General features: G+C 55.9%; 1 protein-coding gene across 8 annotated transcripts in view; it reads left to right on the top strand.

Moving 5' to 3' along the window:
* Positions 1 to 15,761, top strand: part of MRTFA (myocardin related transcription factor A) — a 126,949-nt gene that overhangs the window by 103,372 nt on the left and 7,816 nt on the right. For 6 of the 8 annotated variants that reach the window (XM_057556746.1, XM_057556742.1, XM_057556744.1 and 3 more), the window contains 7 exons: positions 5,071 to 5,126; positions 7,420 to 7,495; positions 8,413 to 8,574; positions 12,094 to 12,266; positions 12,755 to 12,886; positions 15,017 to 15,270; positions 15,483 to 15,654. In XM_057556746.1, coding sequence (XP_057412729.1) covers positions 5,071 to 5,126; positions 7,420 to 7,495; positions 8,413 to 8,574; positions 12,094 to 12,266; positions 12,755 to 12,886; positions 15,017 to 15,270; positions 15,483 to 15,654 — 1,025 coding nt within the window. The remainder of the gene's footprint in view (positions 1 to 5,070; positions 5,127 to 7,419; positions 7,496 to 8,412; positions 8,575 to 12,093; positions 12,267 to 12,754; positions 12,887 to 15,016; positions 15,271 to 15,482; positions 15,655 to 15,761) is intronic. The other 2 variants (XM_057556739.1, XM_057556740.1) reach the window with 2 other exon arrangements.

Here is a 15,761-nt window from a genome sequence, read left to right on the forward strand (position 1 = left end):
AGACGCAGCCCCCACTGATGCACTGTGCGTATGCCTGCTGCTTCCACAGTGAACAGAGAAATCCAGCAGGCTTGCCTGGAAGAAGGGCTCCTTAGCCCATGGCAGTCTTGATCTCTGTTAGCTGTCCTGTGTTTATAGCCTTTGAGTTCCTCTGAATACAGAATTGGCAGTGAGCTTACTTCTAGCATAGTATGGGAGCGATCATTTTTACTATGTCAGCACCTAATAAAGTGACATTCAGACCCAGGCACCTAATAAATATTCCTTAATGATAATGATGAGAAAATGAATATCTGGGGTTTGTTGCTGTCCTTCTCGCTGAGATGCATTTCCAGAACTGCTTTGTGGCTCCTAGGAGGCTTTCACTTGCCTACATGTTGAACTAAATCTGGGGCTGGTGATGGGAAAGCGCTACATTCATGTGCTAGGTTGGTTGTTTTTTTTTAAGTTACTCTCTTTTTATTTATTTATTTATTTATTGGCTGCCTTGGGTCTTTGTTGCCACGCGCAGGCTTTCTCTAGTTGTGGAGCACGGGCTCTAGAGCGCAGGCTCAGTAGTTGCGGCGCACGGGCTTAGTTGGTCCGCGGCATGTGGGATCTTCCCGGACCAGGGCTCAAACCCGTGTCCCCTGCGTTGGCAGGCGGATTCTTAACCGCTGCGCCACCAGGGAGGTCCTGCCAGGTTGGTTTTTAAGGCTCCTTATGTTCGCGCTTCGGTGCTAGATCAGATCACAGCGCTCCGTCTGAACAGATCACACCCAGCACAGCACCGAACTCCCCCTGGAAGTGGATGGCAGTGCGTTTTGAAAAAGGAAATTGAAACAGCTTTTGTCTTTTTAGTTCACAAATTACCTCACTTAATTAAGGTAGCAAATGTGTAAGGGGAGAAAGAAGATGGACGCTGGAGAGAGGGAACAGAGTGTTAATCGGGGGTTAGAGCCAGCCAGGGGCGGGGCCCACTTCTGGCACCGAAACTGTTGACTAAGAGCACCACACCTCTTAGCCACTTGTGTTCATTTGATTTCCGTGGGGGGCTTGGTTATTTTTCCATTCAGCACGTGTTTGCACACCCACCCTGTGTTCACGCAAAGCTGTGCAAGTGTTCCAGGAAACCAGCTCCCAGAGGGTGGGAGTAGAGGATCAAGTTTTGGTGCCCTCTGACACCAAAAATGTATATTCTCATAAACAACATGCAGAGTTCTTGGGTTTGCATTGGTTTGGGGGAGCTTCTCTTTCAGAAACTGCCTTCTAGGAGTTTCTGGGAAAATAAAATTTCCGAGTGAGCAGTGCCCTGGCTCCTCTGGCAAAGCATTAAGGCAGCAAGAGAGGGCGTGAGAGTCCAAGGTGAATGCCGCCCTCCTACTCAGACACACGTTTATGGGTTAGCTTCGAGCCTTTGGGGATTTTCCACAACTAGTAGAGGCCTAAACTTTTAAATTATTTTCTGCGTTGCTGTACTTCCTTGTGTCTCATTCCCTTAGCGTGGAAGCTTGTGATTTTTACTATACATTGCCACCTGCTTCTACATCAAGAAAGCCCAGGGCTTACCTTTATCACCCCTAATCTCTTCACTAGGTTACCCTCCTCCACGGCTGCAGCTTTTAACAGAGCTGGCCAGACACGTATAGGAGTGCCCTTTCCACCCCAAACCCCGACCTACCGAGAGCACTGGCTGCCCCAGCTCCAGGCTTCCCCAGATGGGCCTGGGAAGCGCCTTCCAGGAGTCCTGACTGAAGCCCGCACAAGATGGGTCATTGCTCCCTCTTCCTTTCACATGTTGGGAGTGGCTCTTGAAATCGCTGAACTTGCTGTCAGAGAGCTGAATTAGACGTGGGGAGAGAGCAGCACAAAGTGAGTGGGCTCTTCAAGGGCTGATAGAAGCCTACACACTTGTCACAAAGGGGGAAAGAGAGACAGAGCTGGACCTGGGTTGGGGTCCACCACTCGGTGAGTGACCTCACAGGTTACTGCAGTGTTAGTTTCCTCACATATAGATTTGGAATAGTGGTACCTACCTCATGGTTTTTAAGAGGATTCAATGAGATTATAATGTTGTTGTTATAAAATGAAACCGTCTTTTGGGATCAGTAATTATTGTTTTGAATTCTTTTCTTGGTCTTCATTTCTGGTTCTTTTGCCCAAGCTCTGAGCAGCTAGTGAACTGCTTTGGGCTTCTCATCCACCTCCAGGCTCGTCTCCTAGTGTCAGTGCTGAAGGCTGCACCTTAAGCTCCATGGTGAGCCCCAGGTTTGAAACCGTGGCTTTGTGTACCCGCAGTCACTTTTCACCCCTCTTCTGAGCCTTCCTTACACCTGTTTGTGCTCAGTACTGTGGTCGAGCTGGCCTTTCCACATGGCCTGCCCTCAGCCCTACACCTGAGCATTGCAGGTCATTGAAGCCTCCTTGCCTCCCATCCAACAGGGTCATTCTTCTCCACTTTTTGAAGAAGTTAAGGAACCAACCCAGAGGAGGGAAGGAACTCTGACTTGAGGGTGAGAGAGAATTAGGTTATTATCCTATTCTGCCACTTGCTGCCTTTCCTGCCCTTTCTGAGCCTGTCCTCATCTGTACAGTGGAATATTACACACCACATGGAGTCATTAGGAGTATTCAATTAGGTAACATTTTAAAGTATTTAGAACCGTGCCCACCACAGAAGGTAGGCATCCTCGCTGTTACGCAGAGATTTCCTTAACTCGATGGAAGCAGGAAGTCACGCACAGTACAGCCAGTTCACCTGTCACTTATCCCCACTCATGGTGCAGCAGCCTCGTTGTACATGAAGATGCTGCACTCCCCTTCCATCAAGAAATTCTGCACTTTGTGAGTTGTTTTTCCAGAAGCTGGATCTGTGCCTTACCCCTTAGGATAGCCAGTGTAGGTCGTTGCACGCTGACTGGTGTTTAGCCAGCTTGTCTGTGACCATGGTGTAGGAACTAGCTGGCCCGTGTGGGAATCTAAGCCCTGATTCAACCAAATCACTGCGCGTGATGACAGCAGCACCCTAAATGTGTTGGTGAGGGCGCCACTGGCTGCAGAGCCTTTCACTCTCCTTCGATTGTCACAGGAGTTCTGGGAGGTGGGCGGACTTGACTCTACGGAAGAAGAAAATGAGACCTGGAAAGCAGTCATTCCCCGTGTCACACCAGCAGTAACTGGTAGAACCCAGGACAGGCATGCACATGTCTTGCTTTTATATCTGGGACTTCTGTGAAGTTTTGAACCGAGATGAGAGCCTAATTCTGGCTGTACAAATGAAAGTTTAGAGCTCACAGAATCCTCTAGTTTTCCTGTCACCAGTGTACACTTTGTATCCATTCCTTATAGAATATTCATTAATTCATTGAATGACTTATGTGCTCTCCGTGGCGGGGGTACTGTCAGAAAGAAGTAGGCAAACACCCTGCCGTGCCCTGAGTAGCTTATTGTAATGGTAGGAGGCTGGCAATAAATAGAGAGAGATGCAGTATGACCATCCAGGGTGTCAGGCGGTGATGAGCCGTGGAGAAGACTAAGGCAGAAAGGCAGCTGGGGGTGGGGTGGGGCGGACACTGAGTTTTGCTTTGATTCTTAGTGCTTCTTGTCTCATCTGTGTGATCAGCGCTCCTAGAGCAAGGTTGTGTGTTCATTCCCTGCTGGTCCATCACACCCTGCATATCAGGACTTTTGGAGGCTGATTTTGGAGTTGAACCAGCTTTACTCAGTAGAAGCAGGTGCAGGGGTTGTCTGCTTACCCACTGAGATGCCAAGACCTTCAGATTAGAGCTGGGATGGCCTGGGTCGTGCTTTGGAATGCTCTGGTAGGTTGGGGAGGGAGCCTGTGCTGGTTTTCCTTAGAGATTATTTGTTAAATCTAGCACTCCCCCTGCCGTTAGAAGATAGGGTACTTCCAACTGATCTTTTAAAATGATAGTTTCTTTTTTACTTTAATATTAGAAAAAAAAAAAAACTTAAAGAAAAAAAGAAGTACTGCAGTGACATTTGGAGCTTTCTTCGGGGACTGTTGCTGCTGAGGCCCAGCCCCTGGGGGTGGGATGTGGGGAGGAAGTGCAAAGGCCCAGGCAGGCTAGGGTCATATCTGTGCTCTGGCTACTTTTAGCGTCTCCTTACCCCTGCACTCCTACCACAGCCAGCAGCCCAGCAAAAGTTATCTCCACACACAGTTTCACAGCTGCTCTGAAATTCTAGGGCAGCAGAAGTGAAACTGACCACGGTCTTACGAATTTCTCTCTTACTGCTGTTGTTCCCTACTTGAAGTGAGTCAGGCCTTTTCCCCTCTCATCCTCAGGGTGTCCCAACTCGTTATCTGCTGAGTTTTTGACACAGACTCTCTTCACGGCGCTGCATTTGTAGAGGGTCCTGCTTTGGTCTCCCCACCCTTGGTGTGCTTTGCTGAGTTGCGAGCTATGGCCATGTGATGGTAGCCCCAGAATAGAGCCGGGTCCCTGATGGGGGATACAGTGAGCCTTCTGGTCAGCTGCTGGCTGTGTGCACCAAGGTTAACCATACAATCATGGTGAAGTTCTTTTAGTCCTTCAAGATGAAATTCAAGTTAATTTTAGCAGCACTATTAATACCAGCTGAACCGAAGAAGGAAACGGCACCCAAGTAGATGCATGTCTTTTTGGTTTAACTGCCTCATTCAAACAGTTCGGTCACTTTGTGATTTCTGATGAGGTTGGAGAAGGAAAGTGGGTGGACCCAACTTGCAGCTCTGCTCTGTGTCCCGGTCTCCCCGAGAGTAAAGCGAGGCCCAGTGGGCATTCTTGGAGAGTTGACTGATCCATAAGGATTATATTAAAGTTACGTTCCGTGGGTGCACCTTATAGAGCCCAAGCTTAGGCAGTGACTCTTTCCATTAGGAACAAAGTAACCAGAATTGTTTTGATGGGGTAGCTGAACCATAAAGATATGTGCTTACTCAGGTGCCGTTTTCTTCTTCACTTCAGCTGATATTAATAGTACTGCTAAAATTAACTTGAATTTAAGATACCTTCTCCACTGTAAATTGTAGCAGTAGACATGATGCTTCACTATAAAGTAATTCTTTTATGATTCTTCTCCCAACAGCTTTGAAAAGTCCAGCTGCATTTCATGAGCAGAGAAGGAGCTTGGAGCGGGCCAGGGTAAGGCACCTTGCTTCCCAAGGATTCCTAAGAGCATTTTCAAAGCCCGTTGTGCTGCTGTCATCTTCCTTCCAGTCTAGCATTGCCTCCAGGGTCAGCCCTGGCCTTACGGTTCTAAATAGAAAGCTCTGGCTTTTCTGCTTCATCCCCACCCCAGCGTCTCCCAGTGTGATGATACGGGCCATGATCAGAATGAGTTTCCTCCTTTAGTACATTCAAGGGTATATAATGGTCACCTCCCTTCTTTTGATTTGGAGACCACTAGTATTTCCCCATCTTTAATTCCACTTAGCCTTTTGTAGCTGTTAGGACACGACCACCAGCCACGGAAAAGCTTGCTGAGTGGTGGTCCCTTCTGTCTGGCCACACTGCCCACACCTCTCCAGAATGGACATGGAAACCTTACTGGTCTCCGTGTGCCTCTGAGCAGCCAAGGTCCACTTGAGGCCGTGGAAGCAGAAGCTGGGTCCCTCCGAGCTCAGGTTCACACTGCAGCACCTGGCTTGTTGCCCTGTCCCCCTCAGTTTCAGTTCCCTCGGGGGCCTCAGGGGATATTCTGCTGCCCAGTGTGGGCGGAGATGGGGAAGTCGCCAGAACATGCTTCCCCCTCTCAGCCCTTTCACAGACAAGGGAAGAGAACCTCCCCAGCTGGAGGATCATAGGCCGGGGCTCCCTAAGACCCACAGCTCTTTCAGAGACTCTGAAGTATTTACCTCCAAGACTTATCTTACTATCTCTGTCTTTATTTTATTTTTAACATATTTCTAAGGAAAATTATGATTAACTCTTAGAGTGAGTGGGAAGAATGAGGTCACAGGTCCTGGGAACCAAAGGAGTGACCAGCTGCACTGTTTCAGTGGCTGGGAGGACGAGAGAGCACAGCAGGGAGAGGAGGAATGCCATCGCCTGTGCCCTCAACCCAGTCTTAAGACTTGGCACCATTTCCTGGCCTGCTTCGCCAAGTCAAGGAGTAAATATGAACTAATGAGTACAGCTACTAGTTTATTGAGTTCTTTTATATGTGAAATTATACCCTTTTCTTGTTTATGTTCACGTCAGCTCTTATGAATTAGGTGTTATTATCTTTATCTTAATAGATGCAGCTAAGAGAGGTTAACTAACTTGTCCAGCTAGTAAGTGGCAAGCTTACTGGGATTTCAACCTTGGTGTGTGGACTCCAGGTGTTTTCTTCATCAGTACCGTATGCCTCCCTCTGCTGTCTGTGAAGACCTGCAGTGTACGACACCTCTTCTGCCGTCTTCTCTGGCAGCCATGGCAGTACTTCTGCCCACTGCAGATGGGTGATAGACCCTGAACCCGCAGCCACTGTGAGCCGTCTCCTAGAGAGCTCAGCACCACCTTGGGGCTGGCACAGAGCTGACCAGTCAGAGCACCAAGGCCAGTCCAAGGAGCAAGTCTTTACCTTGCTGCAAGCATGCAGTATGCTCTGATACTTTATTTTCTATTCAATTCTACTCTACCCTACTTTGTCTTGTCCTGTCCTGTCTTGTCCTATCCTACCCTATCCTGTGCTGGTCCTGACCCACTAATGGTCTTGACCTATGGTTTGTAAAATTCTGGTGCAAAGGTTAAGAGCACAGGCTCTAGAGTCAGACAAATCCGGAGTCACATATACATTATAATGTGAGAGCCGGGCAGTGGGCTGGCTCTGGGACTGTTGAGGGAATGGTTTAATTTGCTTGCTGTCTCAGAAGTGCAGAAATGAGGACATGAGACTTTAAGGAACTAGAGCTATGACACCATGTATCAAAATTAGTACTCTACTTGGCAGCCATTCAGAGTGAATGGAAAATGCTCATGCTATCAGGCAATGCCAAGTTTTTTGAAATAAGGTATAAAATTATATTCAGTATGATTACAGCTTTGCAAAATTAAACTTATCTTTTGCATGGAAGAATGATTAGAAACAAATATCCCCACATACTAACGGTGGATGATTAAAAATTTTTATTGTGGTTTTACTTTCTAATTTTCTGAATTTTCTTTGATGAACATAACATATATTACTTTTATGATAGTAAAAGTAATAGATTAAAAAATATGTTAGTAGTCCAGCCTCAGAGCGACAAATGGTCTTGACAGATGGATGATGCCCTTGGCAGGTGCGCTGAAAGTGGACACATCCTTCAGGCCTCAGGACCCTGCAGTCTCCAGGCTGAGGTCGTGGGGGCTGCAGAGGTGACCCACTAAAGGCACGGCTGCTTTTTGGTCCTGTTCATGCCATAAGCTTGTGACCTGGATTTGAGAGCTGCTTGGTGTGTTTTTTCTATAGACAGAGGACTACCTGAAGCGGAAGATTCGTTCCCGGCCGGAGAGATCGGAGCTGGTCAGGATGCACATTTTGGAAGGTGTGTTAGATTGGAAATGCTTCTTCATCTAAACCCTCGTTCTCACTGTTTTCACCCCTGCACCACCCACGTTTCGTCTTCCCTCTTTTTCATCACTCCCATTTCTGTTGACAGTGTAAGCCAGAGCCTTAACGCAGTAAAACGGCAGTGCTGTGGGCACCACCACTGGTTTTTGGGAATTCCCAAAGAAGCACAGTCACATTCTCTTGGGGTGGCTTTCCTTTTTCTATGGCCATGTGGTGGCCCTGGATCTCATAAAACCTCGTTATGAAATCCTTTCCTCCAACTCTGTTTTTAAATGTGTTTACTTTCTGTTTTCATTCATTCATTCATCTATCCATCCATCCATTCATTCACTCACTCAGTATTTACAGGAGCACCTGTGAAGTACAAGCAGGATCATCCCAGATGTACTCCACCTGCCCACACACACTTGTTTCCTCATTCTAGGGAAGGAAAGGTTTTGGCTTGAGTCTGTTCATTTTTTGTTTGGTTTTGAAACCACTCTGGGGTTGGAAGAAGACTTTCCTAGACTGAACCCCACACTTCGCAGAGGAAGACACTGAGGCCCAGAGCAGGGAGGCGAATTGGCCCCATAACGCAGCGAGCTTGAGGGAGAGGAGACACCACCCATTGCCTGGTGCCCTTTCAGCTCTGGCTCCACCTCAGGGAGTCGTCTGGGCCGGCCTGTGCCTAGGGACCATTGTTGCGTGTGACCACACACTGTCCACAGCGGGGCCCCCTTCTTCTATCCTTGTGAAACTTCAAGCCAGGCCAACGTACTCTGCCTGGGACATGATTTGCATTCTCATGGTCTCTACTCCTTCCCCAGAGGGAAGGGGAGCTGCTCTGGAGTTCCCAGGGCAGAACCAGCTCATTCCTATATCCTCCTGCACTCCATTCTCTCCCATGGGCAGAGACCTCGGCCGAGCCTTCCCTGCAGGCCAAGCAGCTGAAGCTGAAAAGAGCCAGGCTGGCCGATGACCTCAACGAGAAGATTGCGCAGAGGCCTGGCCCCATGGAGCTGGTGGAGAAGAATATCCTGCCTGTGGAGTCTAGCCTGAAGGAAGCCATCATTGGTGAGGAGGCCCGGCCACCACGTGTGGACTTGCAGGCGGGGCGCAGAGGGAATGGGCTCTGGACCGCTTGCTCCCTGACTGCCTGCTTAGCCTTGGGGGAGCCGAGGTACAGAGTATGAGAGCCTGATAAACTGGTCCTATGAGCCTGGGACAGCGCCAGTGGCCTCACAGATCAGCGCCGTGCCAAAGTAACTACGTCAGTGACAGAGAGGCCTCTGGCCACTTCCCACCTCTGTGAGCGCAGGGGCTTGTCCCTCTTTCCCGGAGAAGGTAGATAGATGTCGGGGTTGGTGTGTTCACGTGAGCACGTGGAGACGCTGGGACCTTGAAACTATACCTGCGGTTTCTTTTCATTAGTGAGCTCTCTTCTTGGAGCCTGGCACTCTCCTCAGATAGTTCACTCAGTAAAGGTCGATTGATCCAAGCAGTGTGCTAGGTGCTAGGACCACAGCCCCACAAGGCAGACCAAGCCCCTCGTCCTTACGGAGCTCAAGCCCAGGAGCAGATACAGGCAAGGAAATAGGCGAGAGTGAGATGGAGGGCCGCCCACCCCAGCCCCGACAGGGGGCATCGGCGTCAGAAGAGGTGAGGCCCAGATGGGGGTGCAGGGTGAGTGGGAATTAAAGCGTATGCAGCGGAAGGAGCAGCCTGCACGTGGAGCTGGACGCAGGTGTCAAGATGCGAGGGGGGGGGCCACAGAGTGCAGGACGTGCAGGGCCTCGTGTGCCATGCTCAGGCGTTCAGACATGATTCCCTCTGACTTTGGTAACTGTTGGTACAGACATGTTTCTTTTGCTGCCGCAGGCCTGAGACCTGCCCCCGGGAAGCAGCTGTGCCTTCAGGAGGCTCAGGTGCTCTCGCCGTAGAAGTGAGCTAGGTCTCTGGGCAGGGCAGGGGAGGGCACAGGAGTAGGCCCAAAGCAGGCCACGTTGGGCCTGAGCCCTGGCCCAGAGGAGACCGGTTTCTGGGGCCTCATCTGCACCCGCAGAGGCGGTGGCTCCGAGCTGGAGGCTGGCAGCCCGTGCCCCGGCCGCCCTCTTCCCCTTTAATTCCCTGCTTTGCCCTGGCATTCACTTCACCTCGCGTCAGTGTTTTCCTACCCGGATCTTCAGCAGATTCCACGGCAGCGTTTGGGCCAAGGTCAGTTCTGGACTCTGCAGCCGGCCCAGATCGGGTAGATGTTTGCGGGGAGTCAGCCACGCGCCAGGCCTGTGTGAGTCCTGCCGTTACAGAGACGAACGGAACGTGCCGCTGCTGCCCTCAGAGAGCTCAGCCTGACGGGGAAGGCTGCCGCGTGCACAAGTGATTGCTGAGTCGAGCTCCCAGGCACGCGTGGCGCCACTTAGTTAGAAAGACCAGGGCCCTGTGACGTCGTAGCCAAGTCACCTGCTGTTCGGGACGGTTGGCAGGCGCCCAGGTGATGGTGGCTGTGAAGGGCCCGGCACAGTGCTGGGCGCCCGGGGAGACTCGGGGAAGGGCTGCTGCCGTTGGCAGTGACGTTCGTTACAGACCAGCTGGCGGCTCTGTCGTGGCCAGTGTAGGACGGCAGGTGTGTGGCAGGGGCAGCGAGAGCCCATCCGAGACGGGCGTCTCTCAGGGACGCGGACGGCGGTGGGGCTGACGGCACGTTTGGGGCCCACCTGGAGACTGAGTCAGTTTGCCAAGTAGAGAGGGTGCAGAGGGACATCGCAGGCAGAGGGGACGGCGTGGGCAGTGTGGCCTGGAGCCCTGGCGGAATACGGCTCGTCTGAGGCCTGGGAAGTAGCTTAGTTTGGAACGAGGTCGTCACTGGCGGCTGGGGAGAAAGGAGCACTCGCCGGCAGTGAGTGTGCAGGTCAAGGAGTGAGCAGGAGGCGAGGCAGTGGTGACGGCAAACGTGGTCCATCTGTTCAGGAGGAGAGTGGAGAGGAGAGAGAGGGAGACAGTGGTCAAGGAGGATGTTTAGGGCTGAGAGGAAGGAGTCAGAGGAGAGGCCGAGGAGGCGGGGGATGGAGGGGGAGGCAGAGCTGGGTGCGCGCCGGGATGGGAGGGGCTTCGCAGACGGCCTCCGCCTCCCTGACTCCACCGCGCACCCACCCGCGGCCATCTGCTCACACACGCGCCGCCAGCTGATCGTCGGAGTCATGCCCGGCCTCCCCTCAGCATCCACGTTTCCCGCCAGCAGAGCAGCGGCTGGGCTCCAGGGTGCCTGGCCCGTGAACTCCTGCCGGGCAGGACCCCATCCGGGCCGCCCTGGCTGCGGGAGACAGGGGTGGGCCCCGCAGTGACCTGGCCTGACCGGCCCTGGGGCCGCTGCGGCGTGGCCAGCAGCTTCCTCAGGCCAGGCTGAGGCGGGGGTGGACCCGCAGCTCCTCCGTCCTGAGTCCCATTGTCCTGTGGCTGCTGTGCCGTGGCAGGTCCCCTCTCTGGGAGCAAGAGGCCATGGGAGGGCACCTCGACCTAGCGTGACCGGCGAGGAGGGCCCACTGTCAGTGAGCTGCGTCCCCTCCGCACTCCTTGCGGGCCCCTGGGAGGGCGGGTGAGGGGGTGGGGGACAAGCTCAGGGGCGTCCTGCCGGGTCCCAGGGGCAGAGGGCCTCGGGTCACGGCCCTGGAGTGGGGGAGGGTCTGCTGGGAGAGTTCCAGGCTTGCTCCTGTTCCTCATCTGTGGTCTTCCCGCCGCGGCAGCGTCCCCGGCATGGCCGCCGGCTCACCTCTGCACCACTGCCTCTTTCCCCGTGTGGACAGTGCCGGTGCAGAACTTCTCCCCTGACCGTGCTGGCGGCGGGGTTGTGACAGGAGTCTTTTGAAATACCCTGCCTGCCCCGTCCCCTTCTTTCCTTCCCTCTACATCTGGGATTCCCACGCCGGGTCCCCGCTTCTCCCGCCTCTCCCACCTGGCCTGGTCCCTGCCCAGGAGCGCAGGCCTGCCCCCAGGACGTGGGTCTCTGGCAGTCACTGGCTGCTGAAGGGAGGTCGCTGTCCTTCCACTGATCTGCTTCACCTGTGCAAGCAGGCGGCCCTTCTCCAGGAGGCTCTTTTGTCTGTTCCTCCTGGTCTTTGGGGAGTCGGGCAGCCCAGGGAGAAGCTGCACCTGCATAGCTGTTACCCAAACTCCTTCCGTCCCTGCTCGCAGGGTCCATGAGCCTCTGGGAGAAGAGGAGAGTTTTGTGCAGCCACAGGATGGGAGTAAAGTGCCTTCAACAGCAGGGAAGCAGTGGAGGTGGAGGAAGTGGCAGGCTGTGGGGCTGGAGGGCAGACCCTGACTTGGAAGACTGAACGCAGGGTGGAGTTAAAAGCAAGGGGTTAGCAATCAGGCCTTTCCCCACCAAGGGGAGTGCTTTGATGGCCTGGTGGGACTGACTCTTCCTGGCCTTTGTTTCGGGGTCGTGATGACAAGCTTTCCTTGAGCTCTTTCGGACACAGGAGGCAGGTCGGCTGCTGGCCGCCTCCTCCCGCTGCTTGCTGGGGCCGCGGGGCCGCGGGGCAGGCGCCTCGCTGGGACAGCCTCTTCCCGTCTCACCCTGGCCTTGGCTTCCAGTGGGCCAGGTGAACTACCCGAAAGTAGCAGACAGCTCCTCCTTCGATGAGGACAGCAGCGACGCCTTATCTCCTGAGCAGCCTGCCAGCCATGAGTCCCAGTCGGTGCCGTCACCCCTGGAAGCCCGAGTCAGCGAGCCGCTGCCCAGTGCCGCCTCTGTGTCCCCCGCTCAGGTGAGCTTGTCCGCTCCAGGTGCTTCCCCTGCTCAAGGGCCCCAGAGCTACTGGAGCGGCCCAGGAGGAGGTCCCTCGCTTGGCCAGGTGGGACGGGGAAGCCAGGAGGTGCGGCGGTGGCGCTGGTGGAGGACGCCGGCTGGGCAGCCTTGCAGGTAGATGCAGACGCCTCCCTGCTGCCCCATGTCCGCTCGTTCAGAACAGCCGCTTCTCCTGAGTGCGTTCAGTTCCATGATATTTCACCACCCTCTGTCTTCCCCTTTTCTAGTTCCCTCTCCCCTTGCCACCCTGGAGGCTGTTCTTTTCATCCCTCTCGTCTTTGCCCGTCATTTGCCCCCTAACAGTGATGGCGTCCGAGGGGGTGACAGCCACCCACCTCTGGGCCGGGCAGGACAGGGACACACCACCGGCTGAAGCCTGGAGATGGCGCAGCTTCTGGGGCCACGAGAAGGGGTGGGCGTGTCCTCACTTCCCCTCTTCTCTCCCAGGTCTTGTCTCAACTCCCCGTGGGCCCAGAGTCTGCAGAAACAGTCTTCCTGGCGGAGCAGCCTCCGCCGCTGCCCATCCTCGCCAACGGAACCACGGTCGCCACCGCCAAGCCCCTCCCCACGCTCATTAAGGTGCAGACCTCTAGCTGACCACCCTCTCCTCCCCGTGCCCCTCTGAGCCCTGCCGTTGACTCCGTCCCCGTGTGGGGAGTGGGGCTGGCTCTCTTCTCCTCCTGGTCGGGGACCAGCCGAGGTCACCGCAGTGCTCTGGGAGATCTCCTGTTCCCTTCACGCACGCTGGCCGTCACAGCCACCGCCACCGCTCACTGAGCACAGTGGGCCGGGCTCTCACTCCTGCCCGCCGCAGGAAGACACGCCCACATGTCCCCTCTGTCCACTCACAGCCTCGTGAGGCCATGACAGAACCGAGAAGTGAGGTGACGGGCCTGAGGTCACCCAGCCGGCCGTGCCGGGTGTTTGTTGTCACTCTCTTCCTCCAAGGCCTGACCTAAGATACCTGAAGGGACAGCATTTACCGTCAACCCCACGAGACGCCCATGGGGACCTTTGTATGGGAACACGGTGCTGGACGCTGATGTTAAGTTCAGCAGCACCAAGAGCCGGTGTCCGGTCCTCCCCGCCCGGCCAAGCTTCCTCCCTCGGCCTCTGGGACCTTGGCCCTGACTGCCGCCCTCCAGCCTGTGCTCCACGCCTGCTGGGCAGGTGCCCTTTCTTCCCGCCCGGCTTGCTTCCCATCTTGACTGATTCTCCAGTCCCGCCACACAGGCCCTGGCCCTGGCCTGGAGCCTCTGGCGGCCCACGTTCCTCTCCTGCGGCTCACAGCCTTAGCGAAGCCTTCCTGTGCCTCCAGGCGCTCCCAGGTGGTTGGCGGGGTCTCCGCCCCAGGCCTGCTCGTCCCGGTCAGTGGTGCCCTACCGCCCTGCTGGCTCCCGGCCGCTCCCCCAGCAGCCGGCACCTCCCTTGCCTCTGCGGTCTATTCCTGATTGGCCACAGATGTCTGAGGTTTTCCCCCCAAATTCCTCCCTCAGACCTGCTCCTCGTCACAGGACTGGTGCCTTCCTTTGCCCACTCCCCGTTTGCGAGAACAGTGTATGTCTGTTTATCCAACTTCCTCTTTCCCGGTAGTGCCTCGACCTCTGTCCCAGCTCCCCAGCCCCGCCACGAACTCTCCTCCAAGCTGAGCCCCGAGCTGCCTCAGACCTGCCTCAGGTCGCGCTCCTCTCTCTGGGGGCTTTCCCTGGGCTCCCCGTCTTCTTCCCTTTCAGTGGGGTGCTCCCGGGCTGCCCTCGGCCTCGTTCTCGTGCCCTCAGCCTTGCCGCGGCCTCTCAGTGGACCCCCCCTCCCTCCTCTCGGGTGCTCTCCAGTCCCAGCAGCCCCGCGCCTTCTCCCCAGCTCTCCCTACCCTGGCCAACCGCCACCTCTTCCCGACTTCTGCGAAGGGGCCACCGTTGTCACGTGCTATTGCCGAAGCTCAAAACCGTGACCTTGTAGCTGCTTGGCTGCCACATGCTCTGTTGTCCCTTCTGCCTCGGGACAGTCGGTCACCTCCTTCCACATCCCGTCAGTGCCCACGGCGCCCTGGTCAGACCCCAGCTGAGCCCCGCATCGAGTCTCCACCCTTCCACCTGCCGTTCTCTGCTCAGGAGCCGCGAGGCCCTCCTCGCTCCTTCCCCAGCGCACAGCGCCCTGCTCGCTCTTGCCCACACCCCCTCCACCCTCCTCACCCGGGAGACGGCCTCCCTGTGTGCCGGCCGCCCCGTCGTGAATGAACGTGAGCTTCGGGAGCCCCGGGTTTGGATCCCAGTCCCTGTGCTGCCTCGAGCGCGGGGCTTCCCCGAGCCTCTTCCCTCCCTTTCAAGCAGACGGGCCGCTTCCTGGGGAGGCAGGGTTTTTGCAGGTCTGTGTGATGCGGTTTTTGTAAAGCACCTGGTGTGGGCTGCGCGAGCTCCGTAGAACAGCTCTTTTCACCTCGTCGTCCCGTTCACTCTGGGCTCTGGGTCACAGGGAGGCTGCCTGGCCTGTGCACTGGGCTAGAAGCTCTTTTAAGAGCAGAGCAAGTCACGAGCCCCACCCCCATCAGCCCCCGCCCCCTCCCTGGACAGTCCTGGGCACTGAGGAGGCCTCTGATTTGGGAGGGGTGCCATCCGGCAGGGAGCGTGGACAGGGCGGGGTGGGCGGCGGGGCCTTTCCAGAAGCCGCTCGGCTGCCCCTGACGGCGCCCTCTGTCTCCCGTGCCCGCAGCAAAGCCAACCCAAGTCTGCCAGTGAGAAGTCGCAGCGCAGCAAGAAGGCCAAGGAGCTGAAGCCGAAGGTGAAGAAGCTCAAGTATCACCAGTACATCCCCCCGGACCAGAAGCAGGACAAGGGGGTGCCCCCCATGGACTCCTCCTACGCCAGGATCCTGCAGCAGCAGCAGCTCTTCCTGCAGCTCCAGATCCTCAATCAGCAGCAGCAGCAGCACTACAACTACCAGACCATCCTGCCCGCCCCGCCCAAGTAGGCCCCGCCCCCCCCACCACCACCACCTGCCCGCAGGCACCCAGGACGGGCAGATGCGGGTGGCCCTGACATGAAGGACCCTTTGGTCCGGGTCCTGCCGGAGTGCCCTGTGGGCGGGGCCCTTGCCCCTTGCTCCTCTCCACCCGGCAACCCGGCCCGCCGAGGGCGAGACCTGGCGGGGGCTCATTCCTGTCCTTTTTTCCTCTCAGGCCAGCAGGGGAGGCTCTGGGAAGCGGTGGGGCCCCCCTGACGCGCAGCCTTTCCGCTACCAGCAGCAGTTCCGGCTCGGGCGCCCCTGGGCCCAGTGGGCTGGTACGTCAGAACAGCACCTCGTTGACTGGCAAGCCGGGGGCCCTGCCTGCCAACCTGGACGACATGAAGGTAGGCGGTCGCGCCCTCCCCCCTGGAGGCCTTGTGCCGTCGCCAGCCTGGCCTCTCGTGGGGGCGGTCAGGTGCTCGGTCTCAGGCAGGGGAGGCGGCCGGCCCAG

This window comes from Balaenoptera acutorostrata, chromosome 11, assembly GCF_949987535.1.
Source record: "Balaenoptera acutorostrata chromosome 11, mBalAcu1.1, whole genome shotgun sequence".
Taxonomy (NCBI): domain Eukaryota; kingdom Metazoa; phylum Chordata; class Mammalia; order Artiodactyla; family Balaenopteridae; genus Balaenoptera; species Balaenoptera acutorostrata.